The following is a 23,688-nucleotide window of genomic DNA, read 5'->3' on the forward strand; positions in this document are numbered from 1 at the left end:
TGCCCTCCTTCCGTATCAAGCAAACTCCCGAGGCCCGACGCCCCTTTCTTCGTCCTCTTCTCAGGACCAGCCCAACCGGCCCTCACTCCCGCACCCACTCGCCGTAGGCTCGTTTCTAGTCAGCGTTCACCCAGTTTCCTGGACGGTGCGGCCAGGCTCTTGAATGTGCGGGAACAGGCTGGAGCCGCGGGTCCCCCAACCCCTGGCGGCGGCGTCCGCCCCTGTCCGGAGGAGGACACGCTGCGGCGGCCCGGGGCCCCCAGCAAAGGCGCGCGCAGCCGCCCCGGCCTCGGGCGCCCGCCAGGCCCGCATTGTCTCAGCTCCATAGCAACTCGGCGGCGGCGGGGGCCGCGCGCGCAGCTCAGCGTCGGCGTGCGCTCGGGCTCCCGCTCCCGGGGACAGACGGGCGCTGCCGGCCGATGGCGCCCTGACTGCCCCGCGCGGGCCCCGGGCGCGGGCAACGGCGGCGGCATGCCCGAGAAGCGGCTCACCGCGGGTAGGTGCGGCGGCGGGGACCACACACCCGCCTCTGGACGTGACTTCTCGCCCGGGCGCCCCCCTTCCATACCTTCCAAAACGTGGCTCCACTGCTCTCTCTCAGCGTTTTATTGCGCATTTCACCCCCTCCCACTACCCTCGGCCCCCGACGACCCCCGTTTGCATTGCCTCATTGGCACCGTCTTCTTTGGTCTTGCTTCATTCTCCGTTTTGCAGCTGGAATAATGGAAGCCTACAAGGTTAACTTCAGGGTCACAGTGAATTAGTGACCAAGCTGGGTTCCAGAGGCCTTTCCTCCCCACTTCCACCTTGAATTCCAACTTAAAATTCAATCCATGTGCAGAGAATGAACAGAGAGCCAAAATTTTACTGAGCTTGCCCATGTATAAAGCAGGGCTAGGTGCTGTCTCAAATTATTTCATTTACTTTAAAAGGAAATCAGATTTGAGTGAGATAATGTCATATTTTATCTTGTTTCAGAGCCACCAGATATTACAGAAGAAGGATTTGTAAGTACAATTTTAGAGGGCTATTTTCCCCCTTGGCTTTTAAAAATCATGGATGGTAGAAAAAAGCTGTATATTTTCTCTTCCCCTTTTTGCCAAATGAGTAGAATAGAAGCTTTGGCTTGGGAGCAGTGGTGCTGAGTACAAGGCATTTTTACATTCTTTAACAGGTACATTTTAGGCCAGTTGATTTTTATGGTGGATGCTATTTACTGTTAAAGTTCTTTTACATAAATGACCTCATTTAATTTCTCTAAACTTTTTCATGACTCCGTGAGAGCTGGGTTTCATCTCCATGGTTTTATTGTGATGTGGCGGTGCAGTCCCTGGTTGTGTAAACATTCGTAGATGGCACTGAGTGATAACAAGTGGTCAATTGATAGTTATAATTACTTAAAAAATGTACTAAATGTTTTCGGATCAGACCTCTGGTGAGTTGAATAGTAATAAGTACTTTGCCAAGTATGTGATATACTTGATAACTAGGTGACTGCTATATTTAGGATGGGTTCCATTGTAACTCCTGTTGGATATTTAAGGAACTTGCTCAAAGTTAAACAGCCAGATAGGAGGTAGCAGGGCCTGTTTCCTTCTAAGGCTGGATTTTTATTCCAAGAGCCCTAACCACTGTAGGGGCTGAGGGCAGGCTGTCTCAATATGGGCCACTTTGGCATGAAGATTATTTTGAGTTAAAAAGCGGTTGAAACCCAGCAGATTCAGGAACAGCTCTTTACCTCTCTCGCAACTGCCTAAAAAGAATTTAGGTAGAGAATCCAGGAAGAGAACTATCAGCACAGAGAACGACATTATGGTATGAACGAGGAAAGGTAGACGGGGAGGAACCCGGCAAGGCCTGTTTGATCCAAGTCCTCCACGTCCCATTGTTTCAGAGTGGCCCAGCACACATTTGTTTACCAAACATTTACTTTTTCATCTTCCTGTGAATGGCTCTTTCCCTTGGAGTCCCAGCCCCCTTCCGCTTCTCCTTGAGTCAGAACAACATATATGCCTCCTTTTGCTTATCTTTGGAATTTCCGCGTCTTTGTGAATTCCCCATGTGTACACTACTAAATCTGATCTTCTCCTGTTAATCTGTCTCATGTAGATGCAATTCTTAGTCTAGCTGGAAGACCTTAGGGCAGAGAAGAATTTTTCCTCCCCTTCGCCACTTCTCTGTGCGATTTGGCTTATGTCTTCTAGCACATATTTCTGTTGTTGGCCAATTATCTTATTTGCTTCTGGCTTTTTATTCAACAAACTTGAGTGCCTTTATATTCACAGTGCACTACTAGATGCTAAAGATAAGTCTCAAAAAGTTTACAGTCTAGCGGGGAGGGGCTCTGAGAGGAGAGGGCAAGGGGCTGTATCTGCTTGCACCTTTCATTTCACCCTTCTGGACCTTTGGTGCACTACCGAGAGAGAGACAGACAGACAGACGGACAGACATCAAGATAGAGGCACAAACAGCAATGCCAGAAACTCCACCCATCTTCTTGTTGTCTTGGTGTAACCCTGGGTAGTGGCACATTTCTTTAAACTGCTTCGGGACTGTTCTTCATTCCCGCGGAAGGTCCTCATTTCTGAAGCCAGTCTTTCCCATACAATTCCACCATAAACTCTTTGAGGAGCACTCAGCAGCATTGCACGTAACCATTTGAGTAGCCTGCTGACCCCTCAGGTCTTTGTAACTGTTTGGGAACTGGTAACAGCACAGAGACTCCATCAGCCACCCCTCTTTCTCTTGCTGTGTCTGATACCACCATCTCCCAGTTTCCCGTCTTTCCTGTTGATGTCCTCCTTTCTGGCTTCTCTTTCTTGGCCCATGAAAGTGTTGACCTTCTTCAGGACTCTGTTCCACAGACTCCCTCTGGGGGAGCTCTTCTTCTCCTGCAGTTTTAGCTACTCTTATTTCGCAGGACTTCCAGATCTATACATCACCAGTCCAGACACCTTTTCTGACGCCAGAACCCTATATCCGCTGGGTTATGGGACACCTTCATCATCTGCATGTCCCTGCCTCGCCACCACAGTCATATTTCACACTCTCTTTTTCAAGAGTGTGATAAAGTGAGCTTATCTCTTTGCTCCCCTCAGCCCTGTGCTGTTTTTCTTCCCTTTTTTCTTGTTTTGGTTAGTGATGCCGCTGGCCATTCAGCCGTCCAAGAAGCCAGAACTTTTTCCCCCTTTCTTCACCTCACGCCTGCAATCATTTACCAAGTTCCTTTCCTAGACGGGTCTTTTTCTCCATCCTTACAGCTACTGTCTTATTTCAGGCCCTCATCCCTGGGCCTGCACTCTGGCAGTAGTCCTAACTGATATCACTGCCTCCAATATTCTCTCTGTCGACTCCAATTTTTCTTGGCCTAAAGCTTAAAGTGTAAACTCCTGTGCATTGCCTGTGCGGGATGATGTTGTTTTGCTCTGTCTACCTTCAGATTCTCCTCCTCCCGTCACTCCTCCCCTGGCTGTCAGATGGCTGTTAACTCTTTTAAAGAATTACCACATTCCTTGATTGCTCAACTCTTTTATTAATCCTCCTATTTATTGAATGCTGACTACAGGCTAGTATTTAACCTCAAAACAGCTCCATTAGGTGGTTATTAATCACCCACGTTTCACTGATGAGGAAGTTGAAGTCCACAACTATTAACCAACTTGGCCTGAGGCCACACATCTAGTAACTGGCAGAGCCAGAAAGTCAAACACCTCCTGTCGGCATTCACAATCTTTTCTATAACTTTTTAGCCTTTTTTAACCTTACCTCCTAATACTTTCCGTGTGATAGACAATGTTCGTAGTGTTTTGGGATTATAAAGTACTTCCACATTCCTTCTGTTCTTGCCAAAATGTTCCTCTTGCCTTCTTGCCTTTGCCGTGAGGGTTTTGTCTCAGTTGCCCTCCCCGTCTCTTTCCCAGTCTTGCACACCCTTCAGGGCCCAGGTCACCTCCTCAATGACAACCTCACGTCATCCAGACTGCCTTTGAACTCTGTGCAGCTTGCAGTGGAGACCTGTTTGTGACCAGCTCCTCTGATTCATGTGCTCACCCAGGATTATCGGTAGATGAAATAACTCATGCCTTTGCACATATATTTACCCCTGTTTTCCTCTGTTGTCAAAATAATTTTTTCTCATTAATAGTCTTAGAAAAATAATGTGGCAGAGCTCTCTGGCTCCCCCACATTGATTCTACCCTTTCCCTACAATTTATGCTAGACACGTTGCTTTCTAGATTAGACTACATTTTCTAGCTGATGTTTACAGAGATGAGATAACTGACCACTACATCACACAGCTAGTACGTGGTCAAGCCACAATTAGAACCCGGGTCTAACTGACTCTATCTAACATGCACAGGGAGAGAACAGGCCCTTTTCTTCTTTCCTGCTGGCTGGAATGAGGATGTGATGCTGGAGCTGAAGCAGTCAGATGGGATTATGAGGTCGAAGTGGCGTTAGCTTTCCAGAAGAAAGATGCAACACTTCTGCTTACATTCCATTGACCACAGTTTGGTTACATGACCACATTTAGTTGCAAGGAAGCCTAGAAAAATTTTAGAATCAATCATTTGTTGTCAGGGACACATTGCCTTGTATATATTTTAACTTTTTATGTGTAAAATTTGCAATGTCTTCACACAATTGTGAATTCCTACAGGTCTGGTACTGGGTCTCAGTACATCTTAATATTCCCTGTGGTGTGTAGCACAATGTCCAGAATATGCTATTAGATGATTAATAGATTTTGGTGGATGGATATTTTCATATATGATAATTAGTGTGATTTGTTTCATTTATTTTTTGTTTTATTTAAAAAATTTTTAGAGTTGACACACACTGTTGCATTAGTTTCAGATGTACAACAGAGTGATTCAACTTCTCTATACGTTATGCTATGTTTCATTTATTATCGTCTTTTGTGAAGTTTCTTTTGATACCTATTCTGTATTTCTTAAGCACCTCTCTCCTGGCATTCTTCCACTTCAGTGTCTTTGTTAACTTTGTATTTGACTGGTTTTTGATAATTCTCTCAGGGAAAATACATAGAAAAATGTTAATACATTCAATTTTCTCATCAGTTCCTCTGGGGATATATTTTTAATTATAAAAGTAATATATGAATATTCTTATAAATAATTCAAGTAATAAAAGTGATAAAGTGAATGCTTCTTTTCATCACTTCCCTCTGTCCAAGCCCCTTTCATTTTTATATCCCATAAAAACCAAAATATAAATCTGTCATAACAAGAAAAGTAGAGTTCAGACTGCTTTATGTTACATTGGGATTTCATTATGCGTTAGGTATACATTGAGAAGAGTTTAAAGTGAGAGTGACTGCTAAATTATTTTTAACTTCAAAATAGAAAATAAATTCATTTTAAAGGCTTAATTACTTGACTTAAATCCAAAATAATCATATTTTTTTCTTGTGCCTTAAAATTTTTAAAAAAAGATTTATTTATTTTTTTTTTTGGAGAGGGAGAGGCAGAGGGAGAGAATCTTTTAAGCAGACTCCCCACTGAGCAAGGAGCCCAACCCAGGGCTCAATACCACCACCCCGAGATCATGACCGGAGCCGAAACCAAGGGTCGACACTTAACCAACAGAGCCTAGACACCCCTAAAAATTGTTTGAAACTATGCAGGAGGGCATGTCATTCCTCAAAAGTAGTCTCTGTAGAGTAAAAATGTTGTAGTACAAAGATTTTTTTTTTTTTAAGATTTTATTTATTTATTTGACAGAGACAGACAGCCAGCAAGAGAGGAAACACAAGCAGGGGGAGTGGGAGAGGAAGAAGCAGGCTCCCAGTGGAGGAGCCCGATGTGGGGCTCGATCCCAGAACGCCGGGATCACGCCCTGAGCCGAAGGCAGACATTTAATGACTGTGCCACCCAGGCGCCCCCAAAGATTTCTTTTTCGGAAAATTATCTGGTACATGAAGCCCACAGTTTCATTAACTTTAAAAGCAGATGCCATTTAAAAAAGGCAGAAGTAAAAAAAAAAAAAAGCAGATCTCTTTATTTTTACCATCAAAATGGGAGAGACTAGCTTCATGCAGTATTTACTGTATTTTACTTGTTAAAAATGATATTCATATTTAGCTAATCCTTAGCTTGTTCAAATTCATGCTCTGTTGTTTGTGTAGGTTGAATGAACTTATAAACACAGAGGTGGCGTTCTGTGGAAATGGTGGAGGGCAAGAGCAGATGGATGTAGGCACCATTCCTTCTTTTCCCCCAGTTCCCTTTCTTTCCTTAGGAGGGTGTGCCAGAAGTGTTTCCAGCAAGTCATTTGGAAACTGAGACAGGTCCTGGAGGTACTTTGGAAAGTGTTAGGCCGTTTGGAATTCTTCCATCTCTATGGAGTCCAGTTCTCTGTTTGGAATCAAATTCTCTGATGTTTTCTTGAACTGCAGAAACTGCATTAGAGGTTCCATCAATAAGTAATATAACAAGTATATTGTTAAGCAATTACTTGCACATATCGCTTTATTAGGCACTACTGGGGACACACATCGTCAGCCACTATTCCCCACAGTGGTATAGTTTCTGATTGCAGAGATGACCTTTAATGTGAAACAATAAGAGGGTAGAGAGAGAATCCCAAGCAGGCTCCATGCCGAGCACAAAGCCTGATGCAGGACTCAATCTCATGACCCTGAGATCATGACCTGAGCCGAAATCAAGAGTAGGATGCCCAACTGGGTGGCTCTGTATTCATTAGACAATAACTTCCCATTACCCCTCCCAAGCCTCTGGTTACCATTATTCTATTTTCTGTCTTCACAGATTTGACTATTTTAGGTACCTCCTGTTAAGTGGAATCATACAATATTTGTCCTTTTGCATCTGGCTTATTTTATTTAGTATAACATTTTCAAGGATCATGTTTCAGTTCATGTTATTGCATGAATCAGAATTTCATTCCTTTTTTTTAGGCTGAATAACATTCCATAAACACATCTTGTTTATCCTTTGGTATGTCAATGGACATTTGAGTTGTTTCCACTTTTTGGCTATTATGAATAATGCCACTAGGAACACAGGTGTACAAAATTCTGTATGAGTTCCTGCTTTCAGTTCTTTTGAGCATATACCCAGAACTGCAATTGCTGGGTCGTATGGTAATTATATATTTAATATTTGAGGAATGTCACACTGTGCAAAGCAGCTGCACTATCTCACATTCCCACCACCAGTGTACAAAGGTTCCAATTTCTCCACATCCTCACCAATAGTTATTTTACTTTATTTTTTTTTAATTGTGACCCACTTAGTAGATGTAAAGTGATATCTCATTGTGGTTTTGATTTTAATTTCTCTTATTGCTAGTGATGAGATCTTTTCACGTGCTTATTGACTATTTGAATATCTTCTTTGGAGAAATGTCTATTCAAGACCTCTGCCCATTTAAAAAACTTGGATTGTTTATCTTTTTCTTGCTTATCAGATATATGATTTGCAGATGTTTTCTCATGTTCTGTAGGTGGTGTTTTCACTTTCTTTCTTTTTTTTTACTTTGCCCATTTTTGTGTTTTCACTTTCTTAATAGATGCCTTTGATGCACAAATTTTTTAAATTTTCATAAAGTCTATTTTTTTTCTTTTGTTGCTCATACTTTTGAATCCATTGGCAAATAAATACAAGGTCATGAAGATTTATCTTTATTTTTTTTGGTAAGTATTTTATAGTTTTAGCTCCTATGTTTAGGTCTTTCATCCATTTTGAGTTAATTTTTGTGTATGGGATAAGGTGAGGGTCCAACTTCATTCTTTTGCATGTGGATATTCAGTTTTCTAGCACAATTTGTTGAAAAATAGTGTCCTTTCCACACTGAATGGTCTTAGCACCCTTGTTGAAAATCATCTGACCATGTCTGAGAGGGTTTATTTATGAACTCTATTCCAGTGGTCTGTAGCTCTGTTTTTTATGCCATACTGTTTTGATTACTGTAGTTTTGTAGTAAGTAAGTATTGAAATCAGGATATGTGAGTCCTCTAAATTGGTTATTTTTCAAGATGGTTTTGGCTATTTGAGGTCCCTTGAAATTCCATTTGAGGTTTAGGATGAATTTTTCTATTTCTGCAAAAAATAGTATTATTGGGATTTTGGTGGAGATCTGTTATAATAATGTTATTGGGATTTTAGTACAAAACTGTAGATTGCTTTGAGTGGAATTGTCATCTTAATATTGTCATCCAATTCATAAACATGGTATGTTTTTCCATGTATTTATGTCTTCTCTTACTTCTTTGCAGCAAATTTCTTTGTAAATGGAATTATTTTCTTAATTTCCTTTATGGATGTGGGCAACTTTTTAATATCAAGTTTTATGGTTGAAATGTCTGTATGTGGTTACCAATCAAGATTTTTTTTAATGGTGATCTCTTAAAATTCTTGAATAGTTTCTGTTGGTAAGAAACCGTTTCACCCAATAAGAGTTAGAATTTTTTAGACTTTTTTTTGGTAACCATTCAAAATTGCAGGAGTTGAAATTAAAATTTAGTAGTTCTTTTTCTCATGACAAATATAATGTCAAAATTTCTTAGGGTAGGGGCGCCTGGGTGGCACAGCGGTTAAGCGTCTGCCTTCGGCTCAGGGCGTGATCCCGTCATTATGGGATCAAGCCCCGCATCAGGCTCCTCTGCTAGGAGCCTGCTTCTTCCTCTCCCACTCCCCCTGCTTGTGTTCCCTCTCTCGCTGGCTGTCTCTATCTCTGTCGAATAAATAAATAAAATCTTTAAAAAAAAAAAAATTTCTTAGGGTAGACAAATTGATTTAGAAATCAAGAAAATGTTTCATATCAACTATTTCAAAATAATGATGAAACAATGTTGCAGTATATTCATACATTTTTTGAGTGATCACCTTGTATGTAGCCTGGCTAGGCATACTACAGGCATACATCAGTTACCAATAGACAGAAATATCTGATATATGTGAAGGCAGAGATTTGGGGCCATCATCTGTAGTCTTCCAGGCTCTCCCTTCCCCCCTTCCTCCAAGCTGTCAGTACCTTTGGCTGTGCACTGTTTTCTTGGACATCTCAAACAAACTCTTCTGGCAGCTTCATGGGACAGTAATATGCTCTGCAGATAGCTAATAAATCTATGTCCAGGAGCTTGAGCAACTCCTTGGCTATGCTCAGTGTCTTACAGAGGAGCAGTGGGTGTGGGATGTAACTCATCAATCGCCTTCTCCAAGGGAGGGGGATGGACACGAGGAGTCCCAAACCAGGTTGCTCACAACTGGAGGTCACGATCCTGGAAGCTCCAGCCATCCCTGGCTGTGCCTGGTTGCCTTGAAGGCTGAAGAGGTCCTCTTTGACTTGACCCATTGAATTCTATTGTCTGTACCCCACCATTTCATTGCATCTTAGTGGGAAGCTCTGTTTAGAAAGGAGAAAAGAAAGACTATGTGTACTTTAGGAAGAAGCAGCAAAAATAAGTGCATCCTGGTTGGTGTAATTCCTACCCACTGATTGATGAGAGTATTCCTAATCTAATGTCGATCAGTACTGGATTCTGCATTGGAAATTAGATGAATGGCTTTGGTTTAATGTGTGAATGGCTTGAAAGGAAGTTGGAAACTTGGATTATTTTTCTACTTCTGCCATTAGCTAACTGTGATCACCTTTACTATGTTTTGCTTTCCACCTTTCTTTGCTCATGCATTTCTCACTGTACTCTGCATTATTGCCTCTCATATATGTATTTCTAATTATAGAATTTGAAGTTATTTCAAACGCCATTTTTTTTTCTGCTTGAGTCTCTTCTGATTCCTCCTACCAGATAGTATGTTTCCTTTCTTTGTGAGGAAACATTTGATATTGTAATTTTCCTCTGGTATGGATCATATTCTTTCTTGGACTATGGTTTATGTCTATGTTTATCATATTTCATCCTCCTTATTTATAAGGTCTTCTTTGTATATCTTGCATCTTTTAGATTGGTGAACTCGTAATTTATCTGATTTGAGGGTGCAGCAAAATAAATTTTTAAGCAAAAAAATTTTTGTCCACCGTAATTAGCAAGCCCATATAAACTATTTTGCTTAACCCTCTTTCAGGAAGAAACTTGAGAAGTTTGGACTAAAAACGGAAAAGCTGACCTCATTTTCACAGATGGCACACCTGTAGTACTTGAAAAAACAGGTTTCAAGTGTGTATTCAATTCTAAAAAAATGTTCCTGCCTTCCATTGCATCATTCAACAGAGAATCTGTGTTGCAAATTTTGAAGTCAGGTTCATGGAATGATGTAATGGAGGAATTGATTGTAACTCAGTGTTCTTGATTGTACCATTAATAACCATCACCAGTTTATTGGTTATTTGAAATATATTAATCCCAAATATGGTGACTTAGTTCATTTTAATATGGCCATGTGACTAGATTGTGGAGACTTACTAGAATAATGGAGCTGCTTCTTCAGATCAAGGCCTTAAAATTTTTTTTTTAAATAAAGAGTTTTGAGAATCAAGGGTTTATTAAAATCCTTAATAAATAAAGATAAATAATAAGTAAAGGGTTGAATGAAGATTCTCATTATGACAAGATGTCTGAATGCATTGGTCTAGAAACTTCGGTGGGAAGGTAATGCTCATTTGTTTAGAGAAGTGCAGGCCTTCCCATTAAAGTACAACAGGAAGACGGAGAAAATGTCACTCAGAGACCATGCTTCTTTCTTTCTCTCTCTTTTCTTTCTTTCTTTCCTTCTTTCTTTCTTTCTTTCTTCCTTTCTTTTTCTTTTTTTTTTTTTTTAGATTTTATTTATTTGAGAGACAGAGAAAGACTGGGGGTGGGGGCAGAGGGAGAAGCAGACTCCCTGCTGAGCAGGGAGGACGAGGGGCTCAATCCCAGGACCCCGGGATCATGGGATCATGACCTGAGCCGAAGGCAGATGCCCATCCACTCAACCGACTGAGCCACCCAGGTCAGCCTCATGCTTGTTTCTATTGTAGAACTTCTCTAATAGCAGCAGAAGTGCTGATATTTCATATGGGAAGAAAGGAGTATACAACTTCAGAAAAGAAATCCAGATTTTGGTGTTTTTGAATACTTTTGAATTTCTGTGGTTGTGAATGCAAACCCAAGAGTGTGACTGCATGCCAAGGAAATGCCCTACAGGGTGGCTCAGTTTCAGGGGGACCTGAGGTTCCTGAAAACAAACTGCTCACCAGGGTGTCAGGGCAGTGCTGCCTGATGAGGGTTTGTGGACCAGAGCCACCTGAGACTCAGTCCTTGCTGAGATGAGTCAGAAATCGAGAGAAAACGCTTAGAAACTTTATGGTGTGTTGACACTATGCTTGTATCTATTGAGTTTAGTAATCAACAATTGGCCTTTTGTATTATGTTTATCTTTTATTTCATTTTCTAGTTAATTCATTCTTATTGTATTGTACAAGTTATTTGTCTGAAACTTAGGGATTAGGGAAAAAAACACAACAAAACAGTTACTTCATCACAGAGAATGTAGAAATCAGTGAGTTAGAGTCTCTGAGAAGGGTGAGGCATCAGGAAATGAATATATGAATCCGAGGATTATCTAGAGGTTTCTGGCTATGTGGTCGACCAAATTCTAGGCAATATGTAGGTCCCCCTGACTCTGTGAAATATACATTCTGTTTTAGAGGTGAAATTTTAAAATACAATGCTGTTTCAGAAAAATTAACAAGGGACAATGCTCCACCACTGTTATCAATTAAAAATACTCACGCTCCCCATCGGAGAATTTTTGATCATGAGCCCAATAGTGCAAAGTCTGGCCACCCTTATTGTACACAGTGCCTTCTTCCATCTGGGAGCTCCTAAAAAATATTTATTAAATTCAGTTGATTTCTCTTAAGAGTTAGCAGAAAGTAGGTAGCTCACTGAATAAAGTCCGGAAAATTAAAGTCACATTGAAAGGTAAAATTTGACAGCTTATTAGCTGTATGGAGGCTTCCCCAAATGGTATCTGCTCTGTTCTGCTTTACTAATCTTCGTGAGCAGAGCTTTGAGGATATATTACTGAGGCACTACTATGAATGTAGAAGGTTTATGAGATCCTAAGTTCCTTGCCGTTGTTCTAATTAGTTGAGGTTTTTAGTAAACTAAATCCTGAGTTTGTTGTTGTTTTAAAAGCTCACAGATTTTTAGTAAGTTCCTTGATATACAAGGTTATGTATGTGGTTTTGTATCACTCTCTTCCAATTGGACTACAGATACTTAAAAAAATTACCCTGAACAATGTATTTTCCAAGTTAATATGCTACAATATCTTCCTTTTACTGCAACACTATACTCAACAAATTTTTAAAATTGGCCAATATAAGAAGAAAATAATCAGCCATATGGAAATAATAGCATTGTGACATATTGTCAACTTTCATGTTAGATTTACAAAGTGGAAATATAATTATGAATAACAAAATAAACACATGTTCTATATAACAGAGTATGCTGTGATGTGCTTTTGACACAATGGAAACAATTGCTAATAAAATAAGGTGTTTTATTTGGAAGAGAGAATTTGTTCTTGGCAGTGGCTTTCCAATTTTGCCAATTTTAAAAGCAACTATGTTGGTGGGTGAGATAGTTATGGAAAAAATATATACAATCTTTATGCTTAGAACATATGCACTGTCAAAGTTTCTTCACGCAAAAGTTAAGCAGGACTCAGATTACTAAAGCTATCTCATTGTAAGGAGGAAGCAGTAGAATATTTTCTTTCCTTGGTTTATCACTTCCATTGGGCAATTTAAGAAATACACATTCTGAATTTCATTTTAATTCCAAATACTGGTTCTGTCTTTATTGATTCTGCAATTATTTTTTATGAAATCTATAGAATATAAATAAATAAGATATATACATAAATGTGTGGAAATAAGTCTGTGGGAAATTTACCATGTATGATGGTTTGTACTACATTTCTTTTAAGTAATGTGCTATATTTTTCATGTGTTCTGTTTTCCAGTTGGGCATACTAGCAAAATCTTTGAAGAGTATGCTCCATTCTATTTTGTTATTTCTTCCTCCCAGAGATTGTAGCACTGTGTTCTGTTTATAGCAAGGATTTGCTGTTGACAGACTGAAAAAGGTCTGAAGATCTACCTTATAATCTATTGATAAGCAGAATTGGAGAATAATACTGGCATGTTTTAAAACATCTTAGTATAAGCATAATATTGTGTTTTATGTTTTTGCAGGAAGATTCTTTGGCAACAGATGATTTCCTTGTGGACTATTTCAATGAATTCCTAAGTCTTCCAGTGAGTGTATTATTACATTCTATAGAATTTATTATCAAAGCAATTATAATCACTGGATTATCTTGTAAGACAAATTTATCAGGGATAGTATTTTTTAGAACTATTAAAGCATTTAAGTAAAGTCTATACCTTTTTATGGAGTTAATCATTTGGGTTTGAATCATATTTAGGAATTATTGAAGAAAGCTGAGTCAGTTGTACCACAATAAAAATGAATGAATGAATGAATGAATGGATAAGAAAGCTGGAATTTTTCTAACCATTGAAAAGTATTCTGTACAAAAATTAAATAAATAATAATGAAAGAATAAATGTGGATAAGGTAGAAAAAGAAAGTGTTCTGTACAAAATCGGATGCTGGTGTATTTGATACCATTTCAGGCTTTGAACAGAGGTGAGAAGGACAAAATATCAAAAAAATGATGAAACTACATTTCTTGCCTCTAGGCAATTGTTGGCATCCCCTCGGACAGATGTTAAAGTGGAATTTGTGTTTAAGTCAACTAGAATTTTATATCAATAGTAAATAAGATGTAGGTGGATGCCAAATAAAAGATTTGTAGTTTTAGGGAGCAGTGACTGGTAGACTACGTATCAAGGGGTCTGGGAAAAGTGAAAGGGAGGGTGCATAAAACACATTGCTGAGTAAATAAAGTTAATCAGGAATGTCAGATAAAGAAAGACAAGAAAAGGTTTTCATTATTTGTTACGAAAATGCAAAACACTTTTTTCATTAACATGTTTTCCAGGGAAATTTTGGAATATAAAAAATTCACAAGTTATTTTATTTTATTTTATTTTATTTATTCTTAAAGATTTATTCATGTACTTAAGAGAGAGAGAAAGAGCGTGCAAGCGGGGGGAGGGGCAGAGGGAGAAAGAGGGAGAGGGAGAATACTGAAGCATATTCCCCGCTGAGCATGGAGCCCGACGTGGGGTTTGACTCCAGGACCCCGAGATCACGGCCTGAGCAGAAATCAAGAGTCGGACGCTCAACTGACTAAGCCACTCAGGTGCCCCCCAAGTAATTTTAAAGGGAGTGGGCCATAATATGTTAAGCCTCTTAAAGCCTAGCCACTGAAAATGTCTTTTGAAGGGGATGCACTTTCTTGCCTAGATTAGTTTTTGTATGTATGTATGTATCTAGGCATGCGTGTTTGTTGTTTTGTCTTACTTTCCTGTTTCCAAAAGAATTTCTGTTCTCTCTTCCTTTTGGCCAAGCTAGGCCTCTGCAACCATTATGGAGGTTAGGCTGAGACACCAAACACCTCTCCCTTTCCAGCAACAGGCCTGAGTGATATTATAGGATACCTGATGGGTTCTTGTTTGGTCTGATTTTTCAACTTTCATCATCCAGTTGTATATTATAAAAACCCCAGCAGTATCGCAAAACTGTCAGAATTTTGTTCTTCCAGATTATGTGGTCTTTCCTCTAGGCTCTGTATTCTCCATTCTTCTGCCAATTCTTGTGACATTTTAAAGAGAAAAATCTCTATATTGGGTCTGATTTCAGCTTCTCAAGATTTATATTTCATTGTCTCAAGATTTGCGATTATCTTGACTTTTACTTGCTCCAGAACATAAATTCCCCTACCTTTTTTTTTGAATCTATTTTAAATTATAGAACTGATGTAACAAAACTAGAGAAAATTTATCTTAAATGTGAAAAAAAAAATTCAGCCATAGTCCTGCCATCCAGTCAGGACTGACATTATCATTTTTGTGTGATCCCTTTCAGGGTTTCGATGAGATGACAGAGTGTCTCTTCAGTCATGGATTTATCCTACCCCAGCAGACCCCTGCAGTTTCACCCTCATATGTCCCCTGCAGCCCACCTGGGCCATTTCTCCCCTGTTTTCTGTCTCTCCAAATCCTTCTGCTTTTCATCCTCCACCTCCCCCCGCCCCCGCACCCTGGCCATCTCTCATTCCTTTGCATCTGCATGTGGTACCATGCAGTCTACCCATTAACTGCCCATGCTTCAAGCCACAAGATGGGAGAAGGGGAAATATGGTCACAGGTTTCCAAAAAAGAATTTGGGGACGGGGGAGGAAGAATGATGGATTCTCAAACTAAGTTCTGGGCGAGTCTAGAACCGATTAGTAATGTTTGGTTTATAAGCACTTGACTAAGAGTTAGAAGCCAGCCTAGGTTTGCGGAGAATGAGTGTGCCAAACTGATCTCTCTTTTTTGGAATACTGTGGACTGGCATTTTAGGGAACCATAAATTTAATGTATTATGGATTCCGTAAAGCATAATAATAACAACAACAGCCATGATAATAATACAAATAAATGGAACCATCTTATCCCCTGGTCTTTGTTTCCTGTGCCTCTTCTTGTTGTTAATAGCTTCCCAGCCTAACTGGCCCTCTTCATGTTTCTCAATATGCCAAGCGTCCTCAGGGCCCTCCAGGCTGGGGTGCTCTTCCCTGAGATACTTGTATCACCTTCTCCCTGATTTAAGTCACTTCCGTTCAGGAAATCTTTCCTCCCAACCCTAGCTAAAATAATACATGCTCCACTTATGCTGCTTTATTTGTCTCCAAACTCCTTATCATTTTCTGTGAAATGAGTTTTCAAATATTTGAACAGATTCTTTAACTATAATCAGTAGGGGTTGACTCTTAATAGCCTACAGATTGAAGTCCCCATTCCTGGAGTTCAAGATCTCACCTTCCTGGTTTCACCTCTAGCTCCATACTGCCTGCGTCACCTGCACGAACTTTCCTGCCTCACCCAAGTCCTCTCCCCCCGCCCCCCATGACCACACCTATTCTTCCTGCCCTCACCGCTCAGTGTAATGGTTAGGAACAGGAATGAGGCAGAACTGTGTTTGAGTCTAGCTTCTCAGTTTACTACCCACGTGATCTTAGACACATTTTTTAATTTCTGAGTTCCTTGGTTTCTGTCTCTGTGAAAACAATGTAATGATCTTATAAGGTTATAATGAAACAAGGTAATGTTTAAGTGCCTGGCCCAGAATTAGTGTTTCTCTTTCTTTTTCCTTCACTAACCAGACCATCCCATCTTCCATTGCTGAAACACGAGGGGCAGTCATTCCTGAATTAGACTGCTGGATCATTGTCAATCTAGAGAATAATCTTCTGTTCCACACAAATCTGTCATTGGCTTTGACTTTTCATATTATTTTTATCAGGTTCTTGGATGGAACATTGCAAGTGTTATTCCAGTTTAAGGTCAAGCTAGTAAGTGACAGGGTCCACCCAGGTCCACATGACTCAAAAACTCTTACTACCCTGTAATGACTATAGAACTGACAGCAGAGGAATAAACCAATAGTCTGAATAACAGAATCTGGTCTCGTTTTTATTGTGGTAATCTGAAATGGTCTAAAACAAACCTAATGTGTTTTTAGGGTGCATTAACAGAAGTATAGTTAAAATCAAGAAAAATATTAGTCAGGAGCATAGAAGGCACTCAATCAATGTTTTTTTGAATTGTATTGAGTTGTCAGATCACAGTTGGAATATTGTGTTCCATTCTTGGTGCCCCAGGTTAAGAGTTGCTCTGCCAAACCAGACTCGGGGAGACACAGCCAATGAACACTCTCGAAACCACGTCAGATGAGGAAGGGTTGAAAGAAGTATGGGTGTTGAACCTGGTTGGGGAATGGGTAGAAGGGTTGGAACGGACCAGCTTTTTCCAAATATTTCAAGATCTGATTGAGGAAGAGAGGTTAACATGTTCTGTGAAGCTAGAAGGCAGAACCAGGGCCAGCATTTATGAGGACATTGATTTTTTCCTAGAAGGAAGATGTTTGAGGTGTGCTTTCTAACAGTAGAACAGAACAATAGGGCTGGCGTTGTTCACAGGAGTAAACGTCCTGTGATTGGAGATATTCAGATAGAATGTTCTATGGGGATATATATATCAGGTGGGAGATTAGACTTTTCCAGCTAAAGAAAATTTGATTAATCTCCTTCTCTGTTTATTTTTATCTCAGGAGCTACACTGTAAATTTCCTGGGGCCAAGGCTGGTCCCTTTCTTCTGTATCTTCCAAGGCTTCTTGAGGATGATTCTGTTTTTTATTTCTACATCTTCCATGTAAGACTTTTTTTTTTTAAATAAACAAATAAACCTTCTAATCTTCTGCCTCACCTCCTCTACCATATCCACCCCAAAACCCCAACAATCTAAGCCTGAGATAGATAGAGAGTGTAGATATAAACTGTAATATTCTGAATCTAAAAGTCCCTTCAGTCATCTAGATTTCTGAGACTTCTGTCTTCTTCCACATCTGTAGTGACATGCCCAAGGTCCCAGAACTGGATGGTGGCAGAAAAGGGCCTAGGAATCAGGCTTTCTGGCTCCCGCCCTCCTTCTTTCCATTACCCCATTATACCCGTGGGACACATTGTAAGATCCAGAAACTGATGGCTGGTAGCCTGCCTCCATGTTATTTTGATGAGGGGAATCCAGGACAGTTGCTGCTATTATAAATGATTATGGCACTTTCCAAATCCTAACTTTCATAACTTCATTCCGTTTGTTCTCATGCCAGGTTCATATTCAGATATTGTTTTCATTTGGTGTCTGGGAGGTTTTTGTTTTTGTTTTTTTTTGTTTTTTTTTCTGCTGTCAACTCTTTATGTATAAGTGTTTGCTTATTAAGTTTTCTTCTGTGCTATAGTGTGAAAACATTTTTTTTTCCTTTTGGTTTTGTTTTGTGTGTTTTATGCTCAGTGACTGTTGTGGGATTGGGTAGATGAGCCCACATACAGTTTTAGATTGGTCCTCTGTGGGTGGTTTAGAATGTTTGTGACATTTATGGTTTGCAGAAGCTGAAGGGGTGGCCCGTTCCATACCCTCCTTGCAAGGATAGGTATGTCATGTGTTTGCCAGACCATGCTTAGCTATGTGCCTTTGGAATTTTACCATAACTTCTTTTTTTGGGACTGATTCTCCACACTTTTTTTCTTTAATCTGTAAACTATTATAATTTCTTGCAGCTTTATGAAGGATTTATATGTTGGATGGATTGTTGGGTAAGCAGAAGGAGAGAGAAAGAAAGAGAGGAGAGATTGGGGAATCTGTGGCATGAAGGGGGGATGCAGGGCTCGGGTCTTCCGCTGCCAAAATTTAAATACTCAGAGTCTGATTTTTAAAGGTGTTGATGGAGTCTAGGTGGTACTGCTTAGTTCAGCGTTTCTACCTCCGGGTGTTTTGATAAGCCTTGTAGCTCAAACATAAAGCACTCAAATTACCTAATGCAACTCCTTTTATTAACTAAGGATATTTCCTATGCATTTTAGGTAGCACACTTTTCCTTCCATCCTGTTGGTGAATGTGTCCAGTAAATAGTTTATATTTAAACATCTAAAATGACAATAAAACTTAGATTGAAAGAAGTCATTGGTAACTGCCTTCTTATATTCAAGTAGTCACATGTTTTTCATTCGCTGACTAGGATGCATGTTTAAAATACAGCTTTGGAGCTCAATTAGTAGAGATGGAGTTGGAGCAGAGATGAACATGTATTAAATTAACCCAGTCATTAGTTTTTAATTTAAATACTGTTCAGCTAAATAATTTGGCACCCGGTAAGGTTCAGTGGTGCTCCGCTCGCACTTTAAGCACATCACTAATTATTCACAGGTTTTTTTTCCCCCTCCTCTTCTCAAAGAAATGTGGAACCAGCAATTTATTGTGGTAAAAATATTTTCGTGCACTTGCTTTTTCTGCGAAAATATTTTTCGCACATGGATGACTGGTACTACAAAGTTAGCTTTCACCACCTTCAGGTCAATTCGTTTTAGAACATTTGGAAAATGATACCCTTGAAATAAGAAAATTAAGTAAGGGAAAGAGCAGTCTGCAACAGCTTGTGGAGGATTGGGTTTGAGGCTCAGACTAAAGATTTTTTCCTGTCATGTGATTAAAAGCTGAGCGTTCTCTAAATCAGCCTACTCAGCTTTTTCAGGAGAAGGACCGACTTCCTACATCCTTCATTTCTCTCTCCCCTACCTTACATGTGTTTTATTGTCACATACTAAACCAACTGTAGGAGTTCTGTGGGCTGAGAAATGGTGAAAACAAAGGATTTGATGTGTGAGAGAGATTTTTTTTTTTAAGCAGACAACAGGACTTTGCATAATAAAGACCAGGGTTCTTTCTTCTGCGTACAGAACATAGATGGTCAGCCCCTCCACTTACGTGAATACATGGCAAAGTCTACGTGAAGTAGTGGACAGAGGTGGGCATTGAAGTTTGTCTTGACCGGGATCCTGTCTCTCCCCAGCTGCAAACTCTTCACTGGCTCCCCATTCTCCCAAAGCAATGATTCTCAAACTTGAACATGCATCAGAGTCACCTGAGGGCTTGTTAACACAGGATGCAGGGCCCCCTCAGAGTTTTGGATTATGGGGAGGGCCCTGAGAACTGCGTTTCTAGCAGGGTCCAAGGTGATGCTGATGTTGCTGGTCCAGGCTCCACACTCTGAGAATGGGGGACTGGAGAGGATTAAGTTGAGCGTTATGCATATAATAGAAAGTCCCTGATGAACTTGTCTTCTGCGTTTCTGTCCAGGCTTATACCCTGTGATTCCCCTCTTGAATAGTAAGCTTCAGCAATGTCAAACTGCTTGTAGTTCATCAATATACATGTGTTATTCCTCAAAATGAATTATTTGTGCTCTGCAGAGAGAGTGAGGGTGATTTAAAGAGTGAGGATGATTCTGTCTGTTGTACTAATCCATAAACACATATACTCCAGACCGTGAGCATCCGATGAGGGTGTGAGACGGAAGATGAGAACCTGCTGTTCCCTCAGGGGTCTCTTCCTGCTTGCCTCTCCTAGTGTAGTCAACTGATCGTGCTGAGGGGGATTCTAGTATTAAACATGCATCTCTTCATATAACATGAGCTTTAAACACAAGCCCACCATTTCATTTGGTTCCTAGCTGAAGAATCCATGACCCATTTCAATACCAGAGGAAAAACCGAGCAGCTTCTTGAGAGGTAGGACAACATTGTACTTTATGGGTATTCTCAAAGATCTCAAGGGGTAATTTTGACTAAATATGATTTCACCTTATGTGCCCACGGTAGGGCTCATTGCTTTGTGGGATGAGTCTTTACTGTCTCTATGTACTTACATATCTTTCTTCTTCTGTTGTTGGATCCACATAACCTGAGGCCAGATCTGTGTCTCATTCATTTCATTGGGGCTTTGTGGAGAATGCTCTGGATCGGCTCACTTAATGTAGCAGTATATCATCTATCATGATATCTCATTTAGTAAGGATTCAAAAAATACTTATTGAATGAATGAGTAAAATAACAAAGGAACAGTGGAACTGGGTGATCTTATTAGAAAGCAGAAGATATAAACCTGGGGCGCCTGGGTGGCTCAGTCGATGAAGCGTCTGCCTTCAGCTCAGGTCATGGTCCCGGGATCCTGGGCAGAGACTCAAGTCGGGCTCCCTGCTCAGCGGAGTACCTGTTTCTTCCTCTCCCTGTGCCTGCCACTCCCCCTGTTTGTGCTCTCTCTCTCAAATACATCTCTCTCTCTCTCTCAAATAAATAAAATCTTGAAAAAAAAAAAAAGATGATAAAGGCTCTTTTTTTCCTGAGAGACAATCATGGACCAATGGAGTATCAAACCTGGAAGGCACCTTGGGATTGTTTAATTAAAATCCATTTTATGATTTAAAAAAATCCCAGAAAAGCAAAGTAATTTTACTCAACATTGCTTCTGTTTAATAATTCTGTTTATCCTTTTCTGGATAGATTCTAGTTTAGCCAAATCCCTTTTAAAGTACAGTAATTAAACTAGATAAAATACTCTGGTGTTTCTACTGTGGTCTCTGTAGTCAGATTCCCCTTTAGCATTTGCATGTTACACTAATTCAGATTATTTCAGTATTTTGTTGACTCTCTTCATCATAGAGAAAACTGAATGACCATGTATTGTTCCTGCAAGGGCAGAAACAGTGTTTTATTCAGCTTGTATCCTCTTTGCTTGGGACACTGATTGGCACTTGGGCATTCAAAAGTTTCGTTTTTGCTGAAATAAGTGAACTGGGGGAAGCTTTGAATCAATTATTTGCCCCTTTTATAAACTTAGAATCACAGTGTTACGAAGGACCTCCAGAGAGCCACTGGAAATTATGGCTTTTAAAACAGGAAAACACTTACTTCCCTGTGGCAAAGGCCCTATCACATTTCAGTTCCACTGAGATAAAACCTTAAGTTTAAAAATTGTAAATATTTTAAGATACAGCAACATCTCTTTAAAAAAAAATAGGGTCTTTTCATGTCATTTAATCATGAACACAATTATAGCTTTCCTTCTGTTGTCTTTTTTTTTTTCCGTAAAGTACTTCTTTTTGTCCAGTTTCTCTCCTCACTTTCATGTGCTTCTGTCCTTGAGCTCTCCTTCCTCAGGATGGACAGACCCTGCCTCTTTTCCCACTCGACTCACTTCAGAATTCAAGTATTCTGTGCACGTGACTAGCAGGACCTTAGTCACACGGGAAGCCGGACCTGGAAGGGCTCCGGGTGATACAGTTTTTAGGTGTCCGGATTCTGCGTTGCAGGAGGTGGAAACAGATCCTGAGCGAACGAATCCACAGCATCTACCGACGCCTACTGAAATTCTGGGGCAGCCCTGGTTTAAAGCAGTTTGCCGTTGTGAGCCCAGAATTCTATAGTGAGCTCACTAGGGAACTTGCTGTAAATCCACAGAAGAGATCACTTAACCTTTTTCAGCCGCAGTTTAGCTTTGTGAGTTGAAAATGAAAGCAGTCGCTAACTACCTGCCTTAAAGCCCGCCCTTGCCCCTGTGTGTGTGCTGGGGACAGTAACCCATCCAAGAGAGTGAGTCATTACCACATGGAAGCCTGGCTCCTATGGCCGCGGTCACAGCCAGCCTCCCCAGAGTGTGGTGATGGCTCTGCTTGTGGGATGTGAGCTTGCTGCCTCACCAACTCAAGAGCCAGCAAACAACACTCCAGACTGCTACCTGGACTTCCTAAAACCCAAATCAGATTATGTTACTCCCCACTTTAGGATTTTCCCATCCCGTACTGTTTCCCAAAGGATCAAGATAAGCCTATGCTTCTTAAAATGCCATGCGTAGCCTTCTGTGATCTGGTCCTATCTACCTCATCTATCTCAAGTCTTTCCTCTGTTCCTTAAACTGTTTCCATGATGAACTAGTCTAGTTATATTCTCACTGCATGGAACTGCTTAAAATGACCCGCGTGCACCAGGCTCCTTCATGCCTCTGTGTCTTTACTGGTAAAACACCTTGGTGTGAATCCCAGTTCCACTAACTGTGTAGGGTTACTGCTTAGCACAGTGCCTGGCCTAGAGAAGGTGGTGAGTGCAGGCTAGTTTTCTCAGAGGTGAGGCAATATGATGGTAAAGAAGGGGAAATGCGCTGTCTTTGGGACCAGATGCACCTGTTTTGATAGCCCTGATCTAGCACTTTATAGCTCTGAATCCATGACCCATCATATAACTATCCTGAGAGTCCACTTTCCATAAAGACTGCTCTCAGGAATGTGGAAGGATTCAAGATAGTGCATTTGAAGTGTCTGGCACATCGGGTAGATGTCCAGTGAACAGTAGCTCTTGTCACTCCTATTATTTCTACCAACTATATGGTGACTATTTACTACTAAGTAACCTTGGCTACTGAAGGGCTCAGAGTGTCACAGTCCCTCTAATTTTTTTTTTTTAACTGGTGCATTATGGTTTTTTTTTTTTTTAGTGCTTTTATTTATTTTTTTATATTTAAGATTTTATTATTTTTTAGTCTTATAGTTTTTTTCTTATAATAATTTTTATTTTATTATGTTAGTCACCATACAGTATATCCTTAGTTTCTGATGTAAAGTTCCATGATTCATTATTTGCGTATAACACCTGGTGCACCATGCAACATGTGCCCTCCTTAATACCCATCACTGGCCTATCCCAATGCCCCACCCCCCTCCCCTATGAACAAATAAAGTATTTCCTGCAACTCAAGTTAAAAAACATAATGCTCCATATATACAATGGAATATTACTCAGCTATGGAGCATTATGTTTTTTAACTTGAGTAGCAGGAAATACTTTATTTGTTCATAGAACCAACTAATTGGCATTATTTGCTTTGGATTATCACAGCTTTGTGTTCCTCTGTCTACCAGGTGTGAGGGTAGGAGGCAGAAAAAAGAAAGGAAAACAAATAAAGGCCAAACCTGCTCTCTTGTTCCATGGATACTCAGAACTAGAAGGAATCTTTTCCAGATGGTCTTTTGCCATCGAGTGCACCATTTCCCCCTCCCCAGTTAATATTTTATGTCCATTCTCTACCAAGTTTGATTCAGTTCCTTTCTCCTACCAGTTGAATCTTGTCTCTGTTATCAGTAGACTCATTTATGTTTAGTCTAGTGATAGTATAATTCAGAGATAATATCG

The 23,688-nt window shown here is 40.2% G+C and overlaps 1 protein-coding gene across 1 annotated transcript in view; it reads left to right on the top strand.

Annotated features, from left to right (window-relative positions):
- The first annotated feature begins 1,352 nt into the window (after positions 1 to 1,352).
- Positions 1,353 to 23,688, top strand: part of RGS22 (regulator of G protein signaling 22) — a 118,158-nt gene continuing 95,822 nt past the window's right edge. Inside the window, exons 1-3 of the mRNA XM_087864424.1 lie at positions 1,353 to 1,435; positions 6,149 to 6,215; positions 13,192 to 13,254. Coding sequence (XP_087720550.1) covers positions 1,353 to 1,435; positions 6,149 to 6,215; positions 13,192 to 13,254 — 213 coding nt within the window. The remainder of the gene's footprint in view (positions 1,436 to 6,148; positions 6,216 to 13,191; positions 13,255 to 23,688) is intronic.

This window comes from Ursus americanus, chromosome 9, assembly GCF_024610735.1.
Source record: "Ursus americanus isolate L20-20 chromosome 9, mUrsAme1.1.p, whole genome shotgun sequence".
Classification (NCBI taxonomy): Eukaryota; Metazoa; Chordata; class Mammalia; order Carnivora; family Ursidae; genus Ursus; species Ursus americanus.